The sequence below is a fragment of the Hibiscus syriacus genome, unplaced genomic scaffold, assembly GCF_006381635.1.
Source record: "Hibiscus syriacus cultivar Baekdansim isolate YM2019G1 unplaced genomic scaffold, ASM638163v2 tig00112977_pilon, whole genome shotgun sequence".
Classification (NCBI taxonomy): domain Eukaryota; kingdom Viridiplantae; phylum Streptophyta; class Magnoliopsida; order Malvales; family Malvaceae; genus Hibiscus; species Hibiscus syriacus.
This window is the reverse complement of record NW_024063429.1, coordinates 40,495-57,702: the sequence shown is the minus strand read 5'-3', so window position 1 is coordinate 57,702 and position 17,208 is coordinate 40,495. Positions and strand designations below refer to the sequence as shown.

At 35.2% G+C, this 17,208-nt stretch overlaps 1 protein-coding gene across 1 annotated transcript; it reads left to right on the top strand.

The window, feature by feature from the left end:
• Positions 1-14,763: 14,763 nt before the first annotated feature.
• On the top strand, positions 14,764-16,301 carry LOC120184905. Its single transcript, XM_039189261.1, has 2 exons — positions 14,764-14,990; positions 15,631-16,301. The coding sequence occupies exons 1-2, from the start codon at positions 14,787-14,789 to the stop codon at positions 15,838-15,840; spliced, it is 414 nt and encodes a 137-aa protein (XP_039045192.1). The 5' UTR covers positions 14,764-14,786; the 3' UTR covers positions 15,841-16,301.
• Positions 16,302-17,208: the final 907 nt, after the last annotated feature.

Genomic DNA, 17,208 nt, shown 5'->3' with positions numbered 1-17,208 from the left:
ATTCTTCCAAATTCAATGATTGGTTCGGTCTAACCAGATCAGATAACTCAAAGAACACTTCCAGAAGATGCTATTGAGCATATTCATCTTCCAAATTCAATGATTGGTTCTGTCCAACCAGATCAGATAACTCAAAGAACACTTCCAGAAGATGTTATTGAGCACATTATTCTTCCAAATTCAATGATTGGTTCTGTCCAACCAGATCAGATAACTCAAAGAACACTTCCAGAAGATGCTATTGAGCACATTATATTTGTTCCAGTTAATGTTTGGACTAGGATATCATAATGCTTATTCGATGTAGAGCCAGAATTTGTAGATTCGAAGCATTTCCATCATACTACACTGAAAATGACTATATTCATAATTCTGCCAATTAAGAACAGAGTTTCTCTTATTCTGCTTCCTCCATGTGCTGATGTTTTTCCATTGACAAAGAAATGATGGCTTTCATGTGATCCAAGAACAAAGTTGAACCGTTTATAAACATGTACAAGAAGTACCAAATTGTCAGAAAGGATCTGTAAAGCTCTTGAAGCTTATGACAATGAGCCAACTTCGAGTGTTCAGAAGTATGTTCTTAATGAGTGCTGAAAATGGAATCTAGTATGAGTTGGAAGGAATAAAGTTGCTCCACTTGAACCTGATGAGGTGGAAATGCTTCTAGGTTTCCTTAAAAATCATATACAAGGATCGGTATAGAGACATGTTTCTAGTAATATCAATGTCTTGTTTCTTTTTGCTGGAATCAGTGCTGCAAAGATTGACTTCTACTGTCTTAGTATATCTTTGAAAACAGATGTGCAAGAACTGAGTGGTGATCGGTTGGAGCAATTGATGAGTAGATTTGGCGGATTCGATCTTGTTCAAGATGGTGATGATTTGCTTACTTTGTATTCCACGTATTTAAAAGTATTAACATAAAGTGATATTCAGAAATCTTTAATTTATTTCAAAATTATGTTAAATCATAGAAGAATAAATTGAATTTCCAAAAATAAATTGAATCTCAAATAAATTGAACTTGAAATAAATAGAATTGTATTCAAAGTTATGGCAAACATAAGAATGATAAAAATTCAAATGTCTCAACAAATTATAAGCATAAGTATTTCTAAATTAATCAAGTTGACACAATTTAGAGATGATGTAAGCTTTTGTCTGGAAGATCTCAAACGTTGTTGAAATGCTTGTAGATGTGAAGTTTCTTCCAAACTATTAAAATCTTAAGAGAGTTCAATTGCCAGATGCCTAATATCAACCTGCATTTGAGCCGCCTTTTTTTCAACTCAAATCCTTCTTTTGGTTACAAGATGCTCTTTGCGAGTTTTCACCTTGACCCCTCTTTTTTCTCTTTTTTTTTTGATTCATCTTTTTTTTTTCAAGCATAATATTTCTTGACAGAATCCGAGTTTATTGGATTTCTCAGAATTTTTCCATCCATTTTTGCTAAGATCAATGCTCCTCCGGAAAAGGCCTTTTTTACAACGTATGGCCCTTCCCAATTAGGCATCCATTTCCCACGGAAATCTTTATGTATAGGTAAGATCTTTTTTAGTACTAGATCACCCTCTTGGAATTCTCTTGGATGTACTTTTTTGTCATGAGACTTCATCATCCGTTTCTGATACATCTGTCCATGGCAAATAGCTTTCAATCTTTTCTCCTCAACAAGGTTCAATTGATCAACTCTAGCTTGGATCCATTCAGATTCATCCAATTTTGTTTCTCTCAATATTCGAAGCGATGGAATCTCAACTTCAATTGGTAAGACTGCTTCCATTCCGTAGACTAGAGAAAACGGTGTTGCCCCAGTAGATGTTCGAACAGTAGTTCGGTATGCGTATAGAGCAAAAGGTAACTTCTCGTGCCAATCTTTGTAAGTTTCAGTGGTCTTTGTAATGATTCTCTTGATGTTCTTGTTTGTTGCTTCAACTGCCCCATTCATCTTTGGACGATATGCAACTGAGTTTGCATGTTTGATCTTAAACTGTGCACAAAGTTTGGTCATCATTTTGTTGTTCAAGTTCAGAGCATTATCTGTAATGATCCTTTCTGGTAGGCCATATCGGCAAACTATCTCTTTCTTTATGAATTTGCAGACTGTGGACCTCTTAATATTGGTATATGAAGCAGCTTCAACCCATTTGGTAAAATAATCAATTGCCACAAGGATGAAGCAATGTCCATTCGATGCTTTTGGTGTAATTGCACCAATGACATCTATTCCCCACATAGAAAATGGCCAGGGTGCTGTCATTACATGTAAAGGAGATGGGGGTACATGAATCTTGTCTGCATATATCTGGCATTTATGACATTTCCTTGCATAATCAATGCAATCTGTGTACATAGTAGCCCAATAGTATCCATATCTCATTATTTTTCTGGCCATGGAAAGACCATTTGCATGTGTTCCACATATTCCACTGTGTACTTCTTCAATGACGTTTCGAGCTTCGCTAGTATTTAAACATCTCAATAGCATTTGATCATTGCTTCTTCTATACATAATCTCGCCATCAAGAAAATATCCAGCAGCCATTCGTCTCAAGGTTCTTTTATCAATTTCAGATGCATTTGGTGGATAACTTTGATTTTTGATATATTACAGAATATCATGATACCATGGTTTACCATCTACTTCTTCTTCCACACTATAACAATGTGCAGGAATTTCATAAACTTGCATTTTGATTGGCATCATATCAACTTTCTTAGTTGCTTGAAACATAGCAGCTAATGTAGCCAAAGCATCTGCCATTTGATTTTCTTCTCGAGGGAGATAATTGAAGGTAACTTTCTCAAATTCTTTCACTAATTCGAGGGTAAAATTTTGATATTCCAATAATTTGGGATCTTTTGTTTCCCATTCTCCTCGCAATTGATACACCACCAAAGATGAATCTCCATATATCTTGAGACATTTGATTTTTCTTTCTATAGCTGCTTTCAACCCCATGACACAAGCTTCATATTCCGCCATGTTATTGGTGCAAAAGAATTCCAGTCTACTTGTAAAGGGATAATAAATATTTTCTGGAGAAATTAACACTGCCCCGATTCCTCGTCCCAAAGCATTAGATGCTCCGTCAAAGTAAAGCTTCCAAGTTGTAAATACATCATTTGTTTTGACTTCTTCATTCATGGATATGCATAACAAATCTTCATCGGGAAAATTGAAGTTCAAAGGCTGATAATCATTTGATACACGACTGGCCAGAAAATCAGCTATGACACTTCCTTTTATCGCTTTTTGGTTGACATATACAATATCAAACTCAGATAATAACATCTGCCATCTAGCCATTCTGCCTGTCAAAGCTGGTGATTCCATTAAGAATTTCAAAGGATCAAGTTTTGATATCAACCAAGTAGTATGGTATAACATATATTGTCTGAGTCTTCGAGTAGTCCACACCAAAGCACAACATAATTTTTGTATTGGTGGATATCGAACTTCACAATCAGTAAATTTCTTGCTCAAATAATAAATAGCTTTTTCTTTTCTTCCAGATTCATCATGTTGTCCTAGTACACATCCCATCGAATTTTCGAAGACCGTCAAGTAGAGAATTAATGGTCTATCAGGCATTGGTGATACTAAAATTGGGACATTGGATAAGTATTTCTTAATAATATCCAAAGCTTCTTGACATTCTTCATTCCAGACTTCAGGATTGTTCTTTCGAAGTAATTTGAACACTGGATCACATTTGTCAGTTAATTGAGAAATGAACCGAGATATATAATTTAATCTTCCCAAAAAGCCTCGAACTTCTTTTTTTTGTATTAGGTGGTGGAAGATCTTGAATTGCTTTTACTTTATCTGGATCAATCTCGATTCCTTTTTTTGCTGACCACAAATCCCAAAAGTTTCCCGGAAGTTACCTCAAAAGTGCATTTAGCGGGGTTAAGCTTTAATTGATACTTCCTCAATCTTTGGAAAAGCTTCCTCAAATTTTGAATATGTTCTTCTTCAGTTCGGGATTTGGCAATCATGTCATCTACGTATACTTCAATCTCTTTGTGCATCATGTCATGAAACAAAGTTACCATGGCTCTTTGATATGTTGCCCCTGCATTTTTCAATCCAAATGGCATCACTTTATAACAGAATGTGCCCCACATGGTTATAAATGTTGTTTTTTCCATGTCTTCAGGATTCATTTTTATCTGATTATATCCTGAAAATCCATCCATAAATGAAAACCATGCGTGCCCTGCAGTATTGTCCACCAGTGTGTCTATGTGGGGTAATGGAAAGCTATCTTTCGGACTAGCTTTGTTGAGATCTCTGTAATCCACACACATTCGAACTTTCCCATTTTTCTTTGGTACGGGAACAATGTTGGCTACCCATTCTGGGTATTTAGATGCCTGTAGGAAACCTGCATTGATTTGTTTCATCACTTCTTCTTTGATTTGCCACAACATTTCTGGCCTCATTCGTCTAAGCTTTTGTTGGACCGGTTTATATTCTGGATTGATTGGAAGCTTGTGTATCACTATATCTGTGCTTAAACCAGGCATATCTTGATAAGACCAGGCAAAGATATCTTTGAACTCTTGAAGGAGATTTATCAATTCTTGTTTTATCTGGATTATCAGAGTAGTACCAATTTTTACCTCTTTTATTTCTTCATCTGTTCCCAAATTCACATTCTCAACCTCTTCTTTGTGGGGTAGAATTTGTTTGTCTTCTTTTTCTACCAATCTTAATAGTTCAGTAGGAACATCACATTCCAGTTCATCCTCACACCCATTGATTTCTTCCAGACATATGGGCTGCTCTAAATTTATCACTGGATTAAATCTAGGAATAAACATGCTATTAACACTGTGACACCTGCAAATTTAAGTCGGACATATTTCCGAAAGAATATAGTAAATTTATGAAATAAATAAATGTAAAAATGTAAGAAAATGTAAAGAATGATTGCCATATGAAAATTTTAAAGAAAATTCCTTATATTTAACATAATTTCTTTTACAAGATAACAAAAAGTTTTCATATTTTTGAGCTAAACATAAAAGATTAGTTCTGAATATTACTCTGCATTAATATTAAAAACTATAGGAAGATCTTCAGTGGTCCAATTGGTGAGTGTTTCTCCAGGAAGACATGGTCGAATCCTATCCAAGTATTTGCCAGTTTTGTTGTCATTCATGATCATGTTGATAAATAATCCATTCATAGCTTTTTCAACTATGTCTTGATCTTTCGTCAACTTTTCTTCTTTAAAGGCTTCAACAAGCTGCTGTTCTACATTAATTGTTCCCCCTGATCTGAATGTGGTCTTCAATTGTGGGAAAGACATGTATTTCCAAAGGATTTCTCCCCCTTTCAATTTTGCCTTTCTGTTTTCACATCTTCTTTTCATCTCTTTGTTCTTTTGCTGAAGATTGGGCTTAAACCCCTAGCCCAAAACGGTATTTTTTCATCTTTATACTGATAGGAATTGAAATCCCTTGAAGATTCTTTCCTAAACCTCTCCCAGCTTTAGCTCCGATGCCTAAAGTTTGTCGTACCGTCATCTTGGTGCAATCAGACAATCTGGGATATGGAATTTTGCTTCCTTCTGCAATAAAGGTTGCATTTACAAATTCAAGAGCTCGAAAAGATCATTCAAGAGCATCATCATTGGTGTCGATATATGGAACATCGCTTGTTACAGACGCAATGATTTCTTCTTCAGCGCCGACGCATATTAGTTGTCCATCAACAACAAATTTCAGTTTCTGATGTAATGAAGAAGGAACGACTCCTGCTGAATGAATCCATGGCCTCCCTAATAGACAATTATATGTGGGGTGGATGTCCATCACCACAAAGTCAATATTGTACACGACTGGGCCGATTAACAACGGTATTTCCATTTTCCCAAGCACTTCTTTTTTAGTACCATCAAATGCTCGTACTACATTCTGAACTCTTCATGTGTGATTGATCCAGAGGCATTCTTTGAAGTGTAACTAGAGGCATCAAGTTGAGAGCGGATCCATTGTCAATCAATACTCCTGGCAACACATGACCATGACAATGTGTCGTGATGTTCAAAGCTTTTATGACCCATTCGCCTTCCGGTATTTCATCATCTGTGAACGTTATGTAATTGTCAGCGGCTATAGGTCCCACAATTCTGTCAAGTTTATTGAGGGATATCTTCGGGGATAAATGTTTGATTGAGGATTTTCATCAAAGCATTTCTATGTGCCTCTGAATTCATCAAGAGATCAAGAATAGAAATTCTCGCTTGTTGTGTAGTTGTTCAACCACACTATACTCACTATTTTAAGAATTTCAAAATCTTGAGTTGTTTTTCTGTCACAGGCTCATGAATGCTGGAAGGGATCATCTCAAATACCTTCTGAGGTATTACCATGGCTTTTCCTTTGCTTCACTTGTTCTGAAGCATTGGATGTTTCGGGAGAGTAACATCTCCCACTTCTGTAAAGAAAACCGACTTCGCTCACTGTTTCAGACATCGATGTTGTACTCAAACTTGTTTTTTCTTTTCTGTTTTTTCTAGAGAAACAGATCCTCCTACCATTGAAACATTGGTAGTATAATTCCAAGGTACCCTGCGGTATCTTTGTATGGAAATGGTAGAGGAGTGGTGATAACTACTTTCGGCTTATTGGTGTAGGAATCACCGTAGATGATTTCACATTAAATCACAGGATCATTATCTTTCACTGGTTTAGAATCCTCTGATGAGCAACATCATCTTCTTTTTTCTTGGTTCTTCTTCAAAGAATTATATTTCTCTGTTGTTCATCAATTTTTGCACCAAATCCCTAAACTCAGGACATAGTTGAATTTTATGCCCTTTTCCTGATGATATTCACAATAATTCTTGCCTTCATTCTGCTTGGCTGAATTGTTGTGGAATTATAGGCTAAAGAGAGTTGTTGGAATACCCAAACAAACGGAGATTTAATTTCAGAAATGTCAGTTTTGCTTTCTTTCTGTTTCTTCCTGAATGCATTCGTTTTTATCTCCATGATTTGGCAATTGATGATTTGATGCAGATGGTGTATTGAATTCCAACTTCCCAGTGTGATCAATTGAACCACCCTTTTGAATGCCAAACAGTTTCAATAGAATGACCCGTGATTCCTTCATGATAAACACAGTGTGCCTTCGTATCATACCAAGGAGGGAATGGTGGTGCATGGGAACCAAAGGATATGGCCGTATGACATCTGCTTTTAACAGCGAATCATAGATCTCAGCATATGGTACTGGTAAAGGTGTAAAAGACAACCTTTCATTTTCCTTTCGAGATCCTCTGGAATTGCTCGATTAGTGTTTGTTTCCTCTTTCTTAACCCTTGGCTGGGTTATGTAACACTTTTCGATGAATCCTTGCTGTAAGAATTTGCATGTGACTTCATTCTCCTTTTTCCGGTACGTAGGTCTTTTGGAACTAGACCCATCATTTGATTCAATCTTGCCACTTTTTAAGACATTTTCAATGAGTTCTCCAGAAATGACCAAATCTGCAAAATTCTGGTTGCATTCCCATTAGATGATTAAATAAGGAGCCTTCAAGGTATGAACAAATATTACTGTGGCCTCTTTTCTAACAAAGGTGGTTTGAACTTGGGCCGCAGTGTCACGCCATCTCTGGGCATACTGTCTGAATGTTTCATTTTTTTTCTCCAATTTGGAGAGTCCATCTATCAGGAACCATGTGTTACGTGGCGATACTGCTCTAAAAATGCTTTAGCCAAATCTTTCCAAGATCTAATGTTGGCTTTGGTCAATTGAGTATACCATTTTAAAGCCGGTCCTGTCAAACTATCCTGAAAGCAGTGAATTAACAATTTCATCTTTCACATACCCTGCCATTCTTCGACAAAACATAGTAATGTGGATGAAGGGCATGTAGTACCGTCATATTATCAAATTCGGGAGCTTTGAACTTGATGGGGAGGATTAGGTCTGGAACTAAACTCAATTCACTAGCATCAACCCATAGAATGATTCAGTTATTTCCACAGATTTCATTGTTTTTCTAAGTTCTTGATCTGTCTGGTCAGTTCTTCATTACTTTTTGTTTCTCATTCAACTCATTCAAATCTGGGATCAATGCTCAGTATTAAGATCCCCTATTTTCACATCGGATATAAGCGGATTTTTGCTTGAAGATGCAGGATCCACTTGTTGGTTTTCATGTGGTTTGGCTTCTGAAATGCAGATGTACGAGCATTGATTTGTATAGGTGTAGTACCAGAATGATAAATTGGTTCTGGTGGAAACACTAGAGGATATATGGGTTCTTGGTCGAAAGATACAAGATTTTCATGCATTTTTCCACTGATAGCCTGCCTTTTAAACAAGTCCTCTATTTTCTTCATCATAATGTCTTGTGAATTTGCAATACTGGCTTCAATTTTTTCCAGCTTCATTCTCATTTCTTCTTGTTCTTTATGATGTTGTTCTCAATACGCTGTATTTTATCCTCCATAATTCTCTTAGTAGCTTGTCTAGTACCGTAGTGATGTTGTATTTCTCTTTTAGCCAGAATAACTGCGATTGAAAAATCTTTTAATATTATTTTTTCCAAATTTTAATTATTGAATTTTATCTTAATAAAATAAAATAATAAAATTATTCATAAAGAGAATTATGAAATGAATGATGAATGTATGCAAAATGCATGTATGTAAAAAACATTGATCCCAAAAAGTTAACTGTCATAGAACAACTTTCATCGGCATACAAAAGTTTCTTTATAATAGTTCATAACTACAGATAAGGCATAGCTTTCCTATTAAGCTCTATAATTTCTTTCATTAACCATGACACCTTCTTTCCACATCCAGAAACTGGATCAACTTGATGCTCAATTATTTTGGCTTCAACAGCTAGTTCCCCAACATATCTGGCAACTTCGCTCATTTGAACCATGGCCTCGAACACCATATTACTTCTTTCTTCACTTCTTTCCACATAGAAATTAGTTGACTTTGCCATTGTTCATTTGTTCTTCAAGAGTTTGCTCTAACTCAGTGATTCTGACTTGACAATTGTGCAGAATTTTTTCAAGATCTCTAATGCGTCTTCGCAGTGAAGCATTTTCCTCATTACTTTCTTTGAGATCATTAGGTCCTAGACGAACCTTTTCTTGAAACAATGATTCTTCAAGTTGCAAAATGTAAGCATTAAACTCTGAGTTTTTATTTCTAGACTGATCCAGATCTTCTTCAAGTTTTGTTCGTGCTTCTTGTGTTCTTTGATTAAGCTTCTGGATCTGCACATCTTTGTTTCTGCATCTTCGCATCCAATTTCTAGCCACTTCCTGCTCTACCTCAAATCTGGTGTTGAAATTTTTCTTTCCAGCTCCCATTTTCTTTTTCAACATTGGATTCTTCCATCTTTTGGCCTCTGACTTCAAGTTCAGCAATCAACTGGTTCATTTCAGATTCAAATCCCTTGAACATGATTTTTCTCACCTTCAAATTTATTAAAGATGTCATTCTTCATTTCTTCTACATCTTTGACTCGATCTCTTTCTCTTTGCATTTCATTCATGATCTCGCGATGCTCAGCCTTGTGTTTTATAATTCGCTCTCTTCTGTCGACCTCAAAATCTTTCATTTTTTGCTTTCCCTTCTCAAGGTTTTTGAGTAGACGACTATTCTTTCCTTTCAGATCTTCAACTCGACTTTTCTCTATGTTCAACTCTCTAGTCATCTGTACCGTTGATTGGCTTGGTCTTGATGCTTTCCGGGATTTATATAACTCCTGGTAATTTTTCTGTAAGGCTCTATACTCATCCTCACCTTTTTCTTTATCTTTTCTCAACATTGCACATTGTGATGAATGAAATTCAATGTCAACCCCCAACATAGCTTTATCTTGTCTCATTTGCTCTAATTCTTTCGACCAGCCTTCTCTTTCTGCTTCAAACTCAGCTCTCAAGATTTCAATCTCTGACGGAACCACCTTAATGCGATCTTCCATAGAGATATCCTAATTTTGATCTGGTAAAGGAATATTTTCGTTTTTCCTAACAGATCTCCATTCTTCATAATCAGGAGTTAGCATTTCTTTTGCTGCTTTATCTCGGATACAAAAAGTTGTTTTCCAAGCTGTAACGGCTTCCATGATACTTCTTTTATAATTTTTGCTGTGGAATGCGAATTCAGATGACTGTAACCCAGCAGTGACAGGTACAAATTAACGACCTTCATACTGTCTTATGACCAGAAGTGGTGCATATCCAATTCCTCCCCATAATCCGAGCAACATTATCCAGTTGTAATTTCCACATCTGTAAAAGAATTCCCTTTGGATTTGCCACGGGGCTCGCCAAGTCACGTCATTGCTTTGTAGATTTCGAAAGGCATTAATCCACATATCTTTCTTAATTTCTTTCGGCCATTCCTGCTCCAGAAATTCTTTTAATGGTGAGTAATCCGTATTAAAGCGTCGGTATGAAACCTTTTCTGTCCTCCAGAAATGACTACGGATCCAAACATATAACAACTGGGTACCCTGAGAATCGTCCACCTCCTAACCTTTTACAAGCATTTAACGATCTGAAGGTCTCTGCTAGGATTGCAGAAGCAGGATTAATCTTTTTCGGTAGCTGTTCAAACAAATCTACCACTGCAGCTTCAACATATCCCAATATTTTTGGGAAAATGACGATACCATACATACCCAGAGCAAATAAATCGAATCGTACTTTAATATCTGGATGGCTCTGAATAAGTTCTCTAATGTTGGTCCAAGCAATGCCTTCGCTTTCGCCTTTTTGTTTTGTACGGGATGCCACCCATTCTTCTCGTACCCCAGCAATCTTTGCTAATTTAACTCGAAAGGGTTGAGTTTTAATTGACTTTGAATAGATTCGATTCTCCAAAACCCCATCTATATGTAGCAAAGTTGTGTATTCTTCAATAGTATGGACCAAATCCTCTTTATTGAGAGTGAAGCAATTGTACCCTGGATTCCAGGATTGAATTAGGGCTCTGAGTAATTCATCATCAACTTCTACATAGAGCAAATATGGGATGTCTCCGTAAGTCTGATAAAACTGCAATTTTTTGTTTGAATCCCAACTTTCCAAATGCTTCGCAAATCTTGCATATCATTTCTTTTTAGTGAAACTGGAGCATAACTGGCCAAGTCAGATACATAATCATCCTGCAGGCTGTCTCCTTCTCGTCTTTGTAAGTCCTCAGCCCACTGTCTTACTTCTGAGTTTAGAATTACTTGATTTGAACACTTTTTATCCATAGATGAAGGCTTTCCAATGAGACAATTAACACAAGGATCAATGTCTTTTATCCTGTATGATGCAATGCAAACAGAAAATAAAGAACACACAAAAGAAAATAAAGTAGTTTACATAATAAAGAAATTTAATAATAACATTTACATAATATTCTTTATTTAAACATGCTTTTCTAAATTTAAATAATTTAAATAAACATGTAATTTAATTAATAAATAAATTAACAAGAAAGTCAGAATTCATTTCTCCTGTGTGTAACCTATTTGGACAAAATTTCGGCATGACTTCTGATCGGAAGAGTTTCTAAGGTTCTTTATATGCAGGGTTTCAGATCTAAGAATCAAGGTACCCGAATTGTCCTTGTTAGTGCCCCCTTGGGTTGCTAACCCTCAATCCTAGTCCATCACAGACTAAAGTGGATCGAGTTCAATTCGAGGGGATACATTTCTCTATATCTGACACGGAGAATAAATTCTCACGAAGACATAGAGCATATGAACCCCGAAAGTTACTTGCTAGGTCTGACACGGAGAATAAATTCTCACGAAGACGTCGCTTTCACTCCCACTTAAAAGGGACAACTCAATTATAGAGTTTTATGTTATGCAATGCAAGTGTTGTGTGTGAGGAGAAATGTTCATACCTTTGACAAAAATAAATAATGAAATAAAATACTTACAAATAAAATAAAACATATAAATATTATGAAAATAATAAGTAAATATAAAAATTTTGAAAAGAAAGAATTAAAAATTAAATATATTAACTTTTAATTTTTAATTAATAGAGACAATTTATAATTTGATTTTTAAAAGTTTGACCGGTCCCCAGCGGAGTCGCCAAGCTGTCGTAACCGGTTTTCGTCCGGGCACGAAATATTATACTTTGGCGGGGAAATTGATGTGAATAAATGGTTTTGAAAATAATTTGGGAGTCGCCATCGGCCTTTTGGGTCAGGTAGGTCGAATACCTAAAAATTATTTTTTTAAAGAGTTTTAAGAAAACACCAATTAAAAAAATGAACTGATCTGCGTTTATAACCAAAAATTCGTTCTTTTTAATAATAAAAAGGGATTCGTGGTCGGTTACGTTTAGGGAAGGATTAGCACCCCTACAACGCCCAAAATTGGTACTTTTTAATTATAAATTGTCTCTATTATTAAAATTTTAAAAATTCAAAAATATATTTAATTTATAATTCTATTATTTCAAAATTATATAAAAAAATATTTATTTATTTAAAAATATCAGAAAAGAACTTCTAGGTGCCTTAAGAGAGCTCTTTTCTTTGATATTGATAAATATTAATTTAAATAATATTGTTTACTTTTTAATTTTAAAATATCAGAATGGGACATCCAGTTGTATTAAGACTGTCCTTTTCTTCGATATTAAAAATAAATATTTAAAAATTACTATTTATTATATATATATATTTATGAATATATAAAATATTTAACAATATAATAAAATAAAATAAAAATACTACTAAAACAATATATTTAAAAACAATAAAATAAATGAAAACATATAAAATAACTGACTAAATTACAGTAAAAATAAAATTAAAAATCTAATTCATAATTAATCAAAATTATAGGGATTAAATATGTTATTTTCTTATTTAATAATTTAGTGACTAAAATAAAATCATCTAAAATTCGGATATTATAATAAAATAAATTAAAAATATAAACTAGGGATTAAAATATTATTTATTAAAATTAAGGGATTAATTCTGTTATTTATCCTACATATATTATTTTAATAAAAAGTACTAAAATGAATAAAATTGAAATTCGAAGACTGAATTAAAAATATTATAAAATCGATTTAGTGACTAAAATGTAATGTTTACAAATTAGGAGGACGGCGGACGGGGTTTAACTATTGTCTAATTACGCGCATAGTCCTTCCCGAAACGACGTCGTTCGGGAAGGACTATAAAAGGTCCAAACCTGCTGGCCCGAAGGGCCAGTCTTCATTTCTACTTCTCCTCTCTCTCTCTTCTTTGAGAGAAAAAAATTTCTCTCGCTTCTCTCTAGAACAGAGAGAAGCCAGTCGGCCGGCAGCCGTCAGTCGGCGTTCGTCCGCCGTCAACCACCGCCGCCGGCCACCGTCTTCGGTGGCCGGAAAATTTTTTTTTATATCTAAACATAGATCGGACCGTCCTAATGACGGTTCCGATGCTCTTTTCCGTTAAACGGCTCCCAATCGGAGCAAATCTAAAAAGAATACCTTCGGTTTTTCGAAGGTTTTGATGAGATCGGCGTTTGGCTTCCTCGGTAAGTCTTTCTCTTCCTTTTTCTTTCTCTTCTGTTTCTTTGCTATGATTGTTGAGATCGTTGGTAGTTTTTAGTATCTAGTTTCTTTGTATCTCTCTCGATTTCCTGTGTAGTCTCTGTCTTTTTTTCTTTTTTCTGTCTCTGTCTCCCTTTTTTTTCAGGTTGGGGTGGTGGCTTTTATAGCCACCACCGGTGTGGCCATCGAACTGGTCCGAAGAGGGAGTCTCGGTGAGTCACCGGACTACCAGTGGTGACTCACCCCGTAGCCATGGCGTGGACGGCTGGCGTTGGAGCTTCTGGAGGCTTCGGTTGGGACGTGGCAGCGGCGGAGGCGGCGAGATAGCAGCGGCGGCCGCGTGTCCCTAGGGTATCAGACCCTAGGGTTTCCATCTGGGGCAATCTGGACCGTTGGATCTCTTAGATCCAACGGCTGTGATGAGGCGGCCGGCTAGATTAGGGTTAGGAAACCCTAACTGAAACCCCCAAATGTTTAGGGTTTCTGGTTTGTTCTGGACCAGTTCTAGTTTGTTTGTAACTGGGCCGGTCCATTTGTAATTGGCCTGTAATTAATTATTTATATATATTTAATATATATTAATAATAATAATAATAATGATAATAATAATAATAATAATAATAATAATAATAATAATAATAATAATAATAATGATAATAATAATAATAGTAATGTGGGTAAAAAATTAGTATCTTCAGATACTATATAGGCTTATATCATAAATAGGTATTTTATGTCAAAATAGTTATCTAAATTATTCAAACATTTTCATCTAAGTTCTAAAAAAGTTGACTCGTGACATTAATTAAAGAATATTTTAAGTACTTGGATTGAAAAAAATTGAATACTTATGTACCTATTTTGACCAAAAAAATAAATTTAGTATTTATTTTGACAAAAAAATACTTTAGGTACTTAAATGAAAAAGATGATATACTTTAGGTACTTATTTGTTATATAACCCTACAATAGAATATGCCTTGGGAAAAGCATTTTCTACCAGTTTTTATTTTCTTTTGGCAAGTGGCAACGATTTAGCTGCCAAAAAGTGTTCCTTGATAGCTAGAAGGTAGAAGCATTTGAGTTGGAGATGTTTGGGAGAAATTAAAAAGAAAGATCTAAAAGCAGAATCCCAATGCATAGAAAGAGTTTTTATTCCTATTGATATGTATAGTTTGATAATGAATGACGTGTCTTTTTCCTTTGGAAACAGCAACACAAAGTGCAAATGCAATTGGATTTTGAGAACCTTACTAGAGAAAATGATTCTTTGAAGGTCGAGAATCAGTCACTAAAAGAGGATAATGCTTCCATTAATCAAACCTTGGCAAAGCAAGCAGCCATGATTGATCAGTTGGGGAGTGATCTTTTGCAGCTGAAGCATGACCATAGCAAACAAAATGTTCTTTTGGAAACACTTGCACAGTATCTAGTATGTCTCTTTTCTTTCTGCTCTTCATGTACATGTAGTAGTTTTTTATTTTCTTTATTTGCTTGAGCCTTGAAGAAAATAAGGTATGTCCTAATTGGTCATAATAGTGAGAAAGGGTATCGGCGGCTTAAGCTACTAGCATGCATGGTTGCTACAACTTTTTATTTTTAATTGCATACGTTGTCCAAGACATATTGGATGAGTAGAGAGAGGTAGTTTTATCATCTAAACATATGAGAAACTTGGAATGATTTTAACTCGTCTCTATGGGAAAAATATCTTTATCCAACACTCACCACTCTGTCCAAGAAACTTAGAATGATTTTCACAAACTCTTATTTATCGACTCCAGACTTCTATAATAGTTTTGTTACTGATTTCCTACGGGTTTTGCTAATAGACTTTTGTTAAAAAGGTTATAAGGCTTGTTACCAAAGTGTGTCCTTTTTTTTGGGTACAACTCACACACCCTTGGCAGGTGCAAATCTCTGCCACACACTCGCACCATAAGTCAGTAGTTCCTGTGATTCAAACCCACGTAGGTGGGCTTGGGTGTCTTTGTAAAAGCTAACATGTATTGCTCGTTTTAAAGCTTGCATATGATGGTATAGTTTTTTTCACTCGGTTGTTTTAATTTTAGGCTGATCCATTGCGGCTCGAAAATGAGAAACTGAAGGCCGAAAATGCTTCATTAAGGAAGAATGCCAATCTTAATGGTAACGTACCACAGCTGTTGGCAGAGAATGCCAGTTTGAAACTTGAAAATAAGGTACTCAAGGTTCAGAACGATGCTTTATGTGGGAAGATTATTAGTGACAACGACAAGAAGCGAGCAAGAACAGTAATCTGAAGTACTGTTTGAAGATTTGCCGACAGGAAGTGTTCTTTCTTTTGTGCTCAGCTTGTTTATGCTCTCTACTTCTGGCATACCTTGGTATCTAGACCACTTGGTCGGATCTTCCTTGGAAACTTTTCGTTTTATATTTTATCTTCAACATTGTCTTCCGCTTTACTCTCTGGAATTTTGCACCTACCTGCAGCTGACGGTTAAGTCCTTGAATCTCTGTATCGTAGTTGCCGGATTCAGTTGAGGTGGTCTGGTCATCAAGATGTTATTCCACTTTGCTGCTGCTGCAGCTGCCTTGTTGCTACTGAATATTCCTTCATCAGCTATGGCCATAGAATTAGATTTTGTGTTTAGTGCACCTCTGTTGTATGTATACATCGGTGGTGAAATTTTCAAACTTCAGTGGACTAAATCTTCTTTGTTGTCAGTTCTTAGAAATATGGCGGTTTCTTTTTAAATAAGGGTATGGTGTGCACAATGAAAATTAATTTAAATTAATTTGATATTATTAGATGGGTGGAAATTGATGGTTGAGATTATTTATATTTTTGTAAAAAAAAGTTATTTATTTAATTTTAATTTTACCCATTATTTTATAGGGTAAACTACGTATTTAGTACCTATACTCTCAATTTTGGTCTATTTTAGTATTTATATTTTTAATTTTTTTCAAAATCATATCTAACGTTCAGTCATTTTAGTATCTCATCATTAAAAGTTTAGCGGGTTTAGTACCTAAACTGTCATTTTTTAATTTGTTTTAGTATCTAAACTTTCAATCTTTTCAAAAATTAATGTTAAATTTTGAATAGGGTATTAAAATAAAACAAAAACCAAAATTTTTAGCAGTAGATATTAAAATAAAACAAAAATTAAATTTTAGGTATAATTTTGAAAAAAAAAATAAAAAAAAAATAGATACTAAAACATATCAAAATTGATTGTTTAAATACTAAACGCATAATTTATTCTATTTTATATTTGTCAAAATCATGATACTTGTGTTGCACGTAATATCACTGATTTAAATATGAAATTTCATGTAGCGGGGTGAGACTTTGTCTTGGCTTTAATGAGTAAGCAATCCAAGTAATATATCTCCAGAACACGTTATTTTTTCCCAGCAGGGAACGCGAGATCTCCCACCAACTTCCACTGAATTTCCTTTCCTTTTTCCAGTCAAAAGAAAATGGGGCGAGTCAACTCTATCTACACGATGTATCGCCAAATCAACGACGCCATCTACACAAGGTATAGAGAAATCACAAGTCTCCACCGCTTCATTATAAAAACACTGCACATGGACTCCGATTTCTCTCTGTTTTCTGTTTGTTGCTGAAACGATACAATCCATGGATACCTTATGTGTCG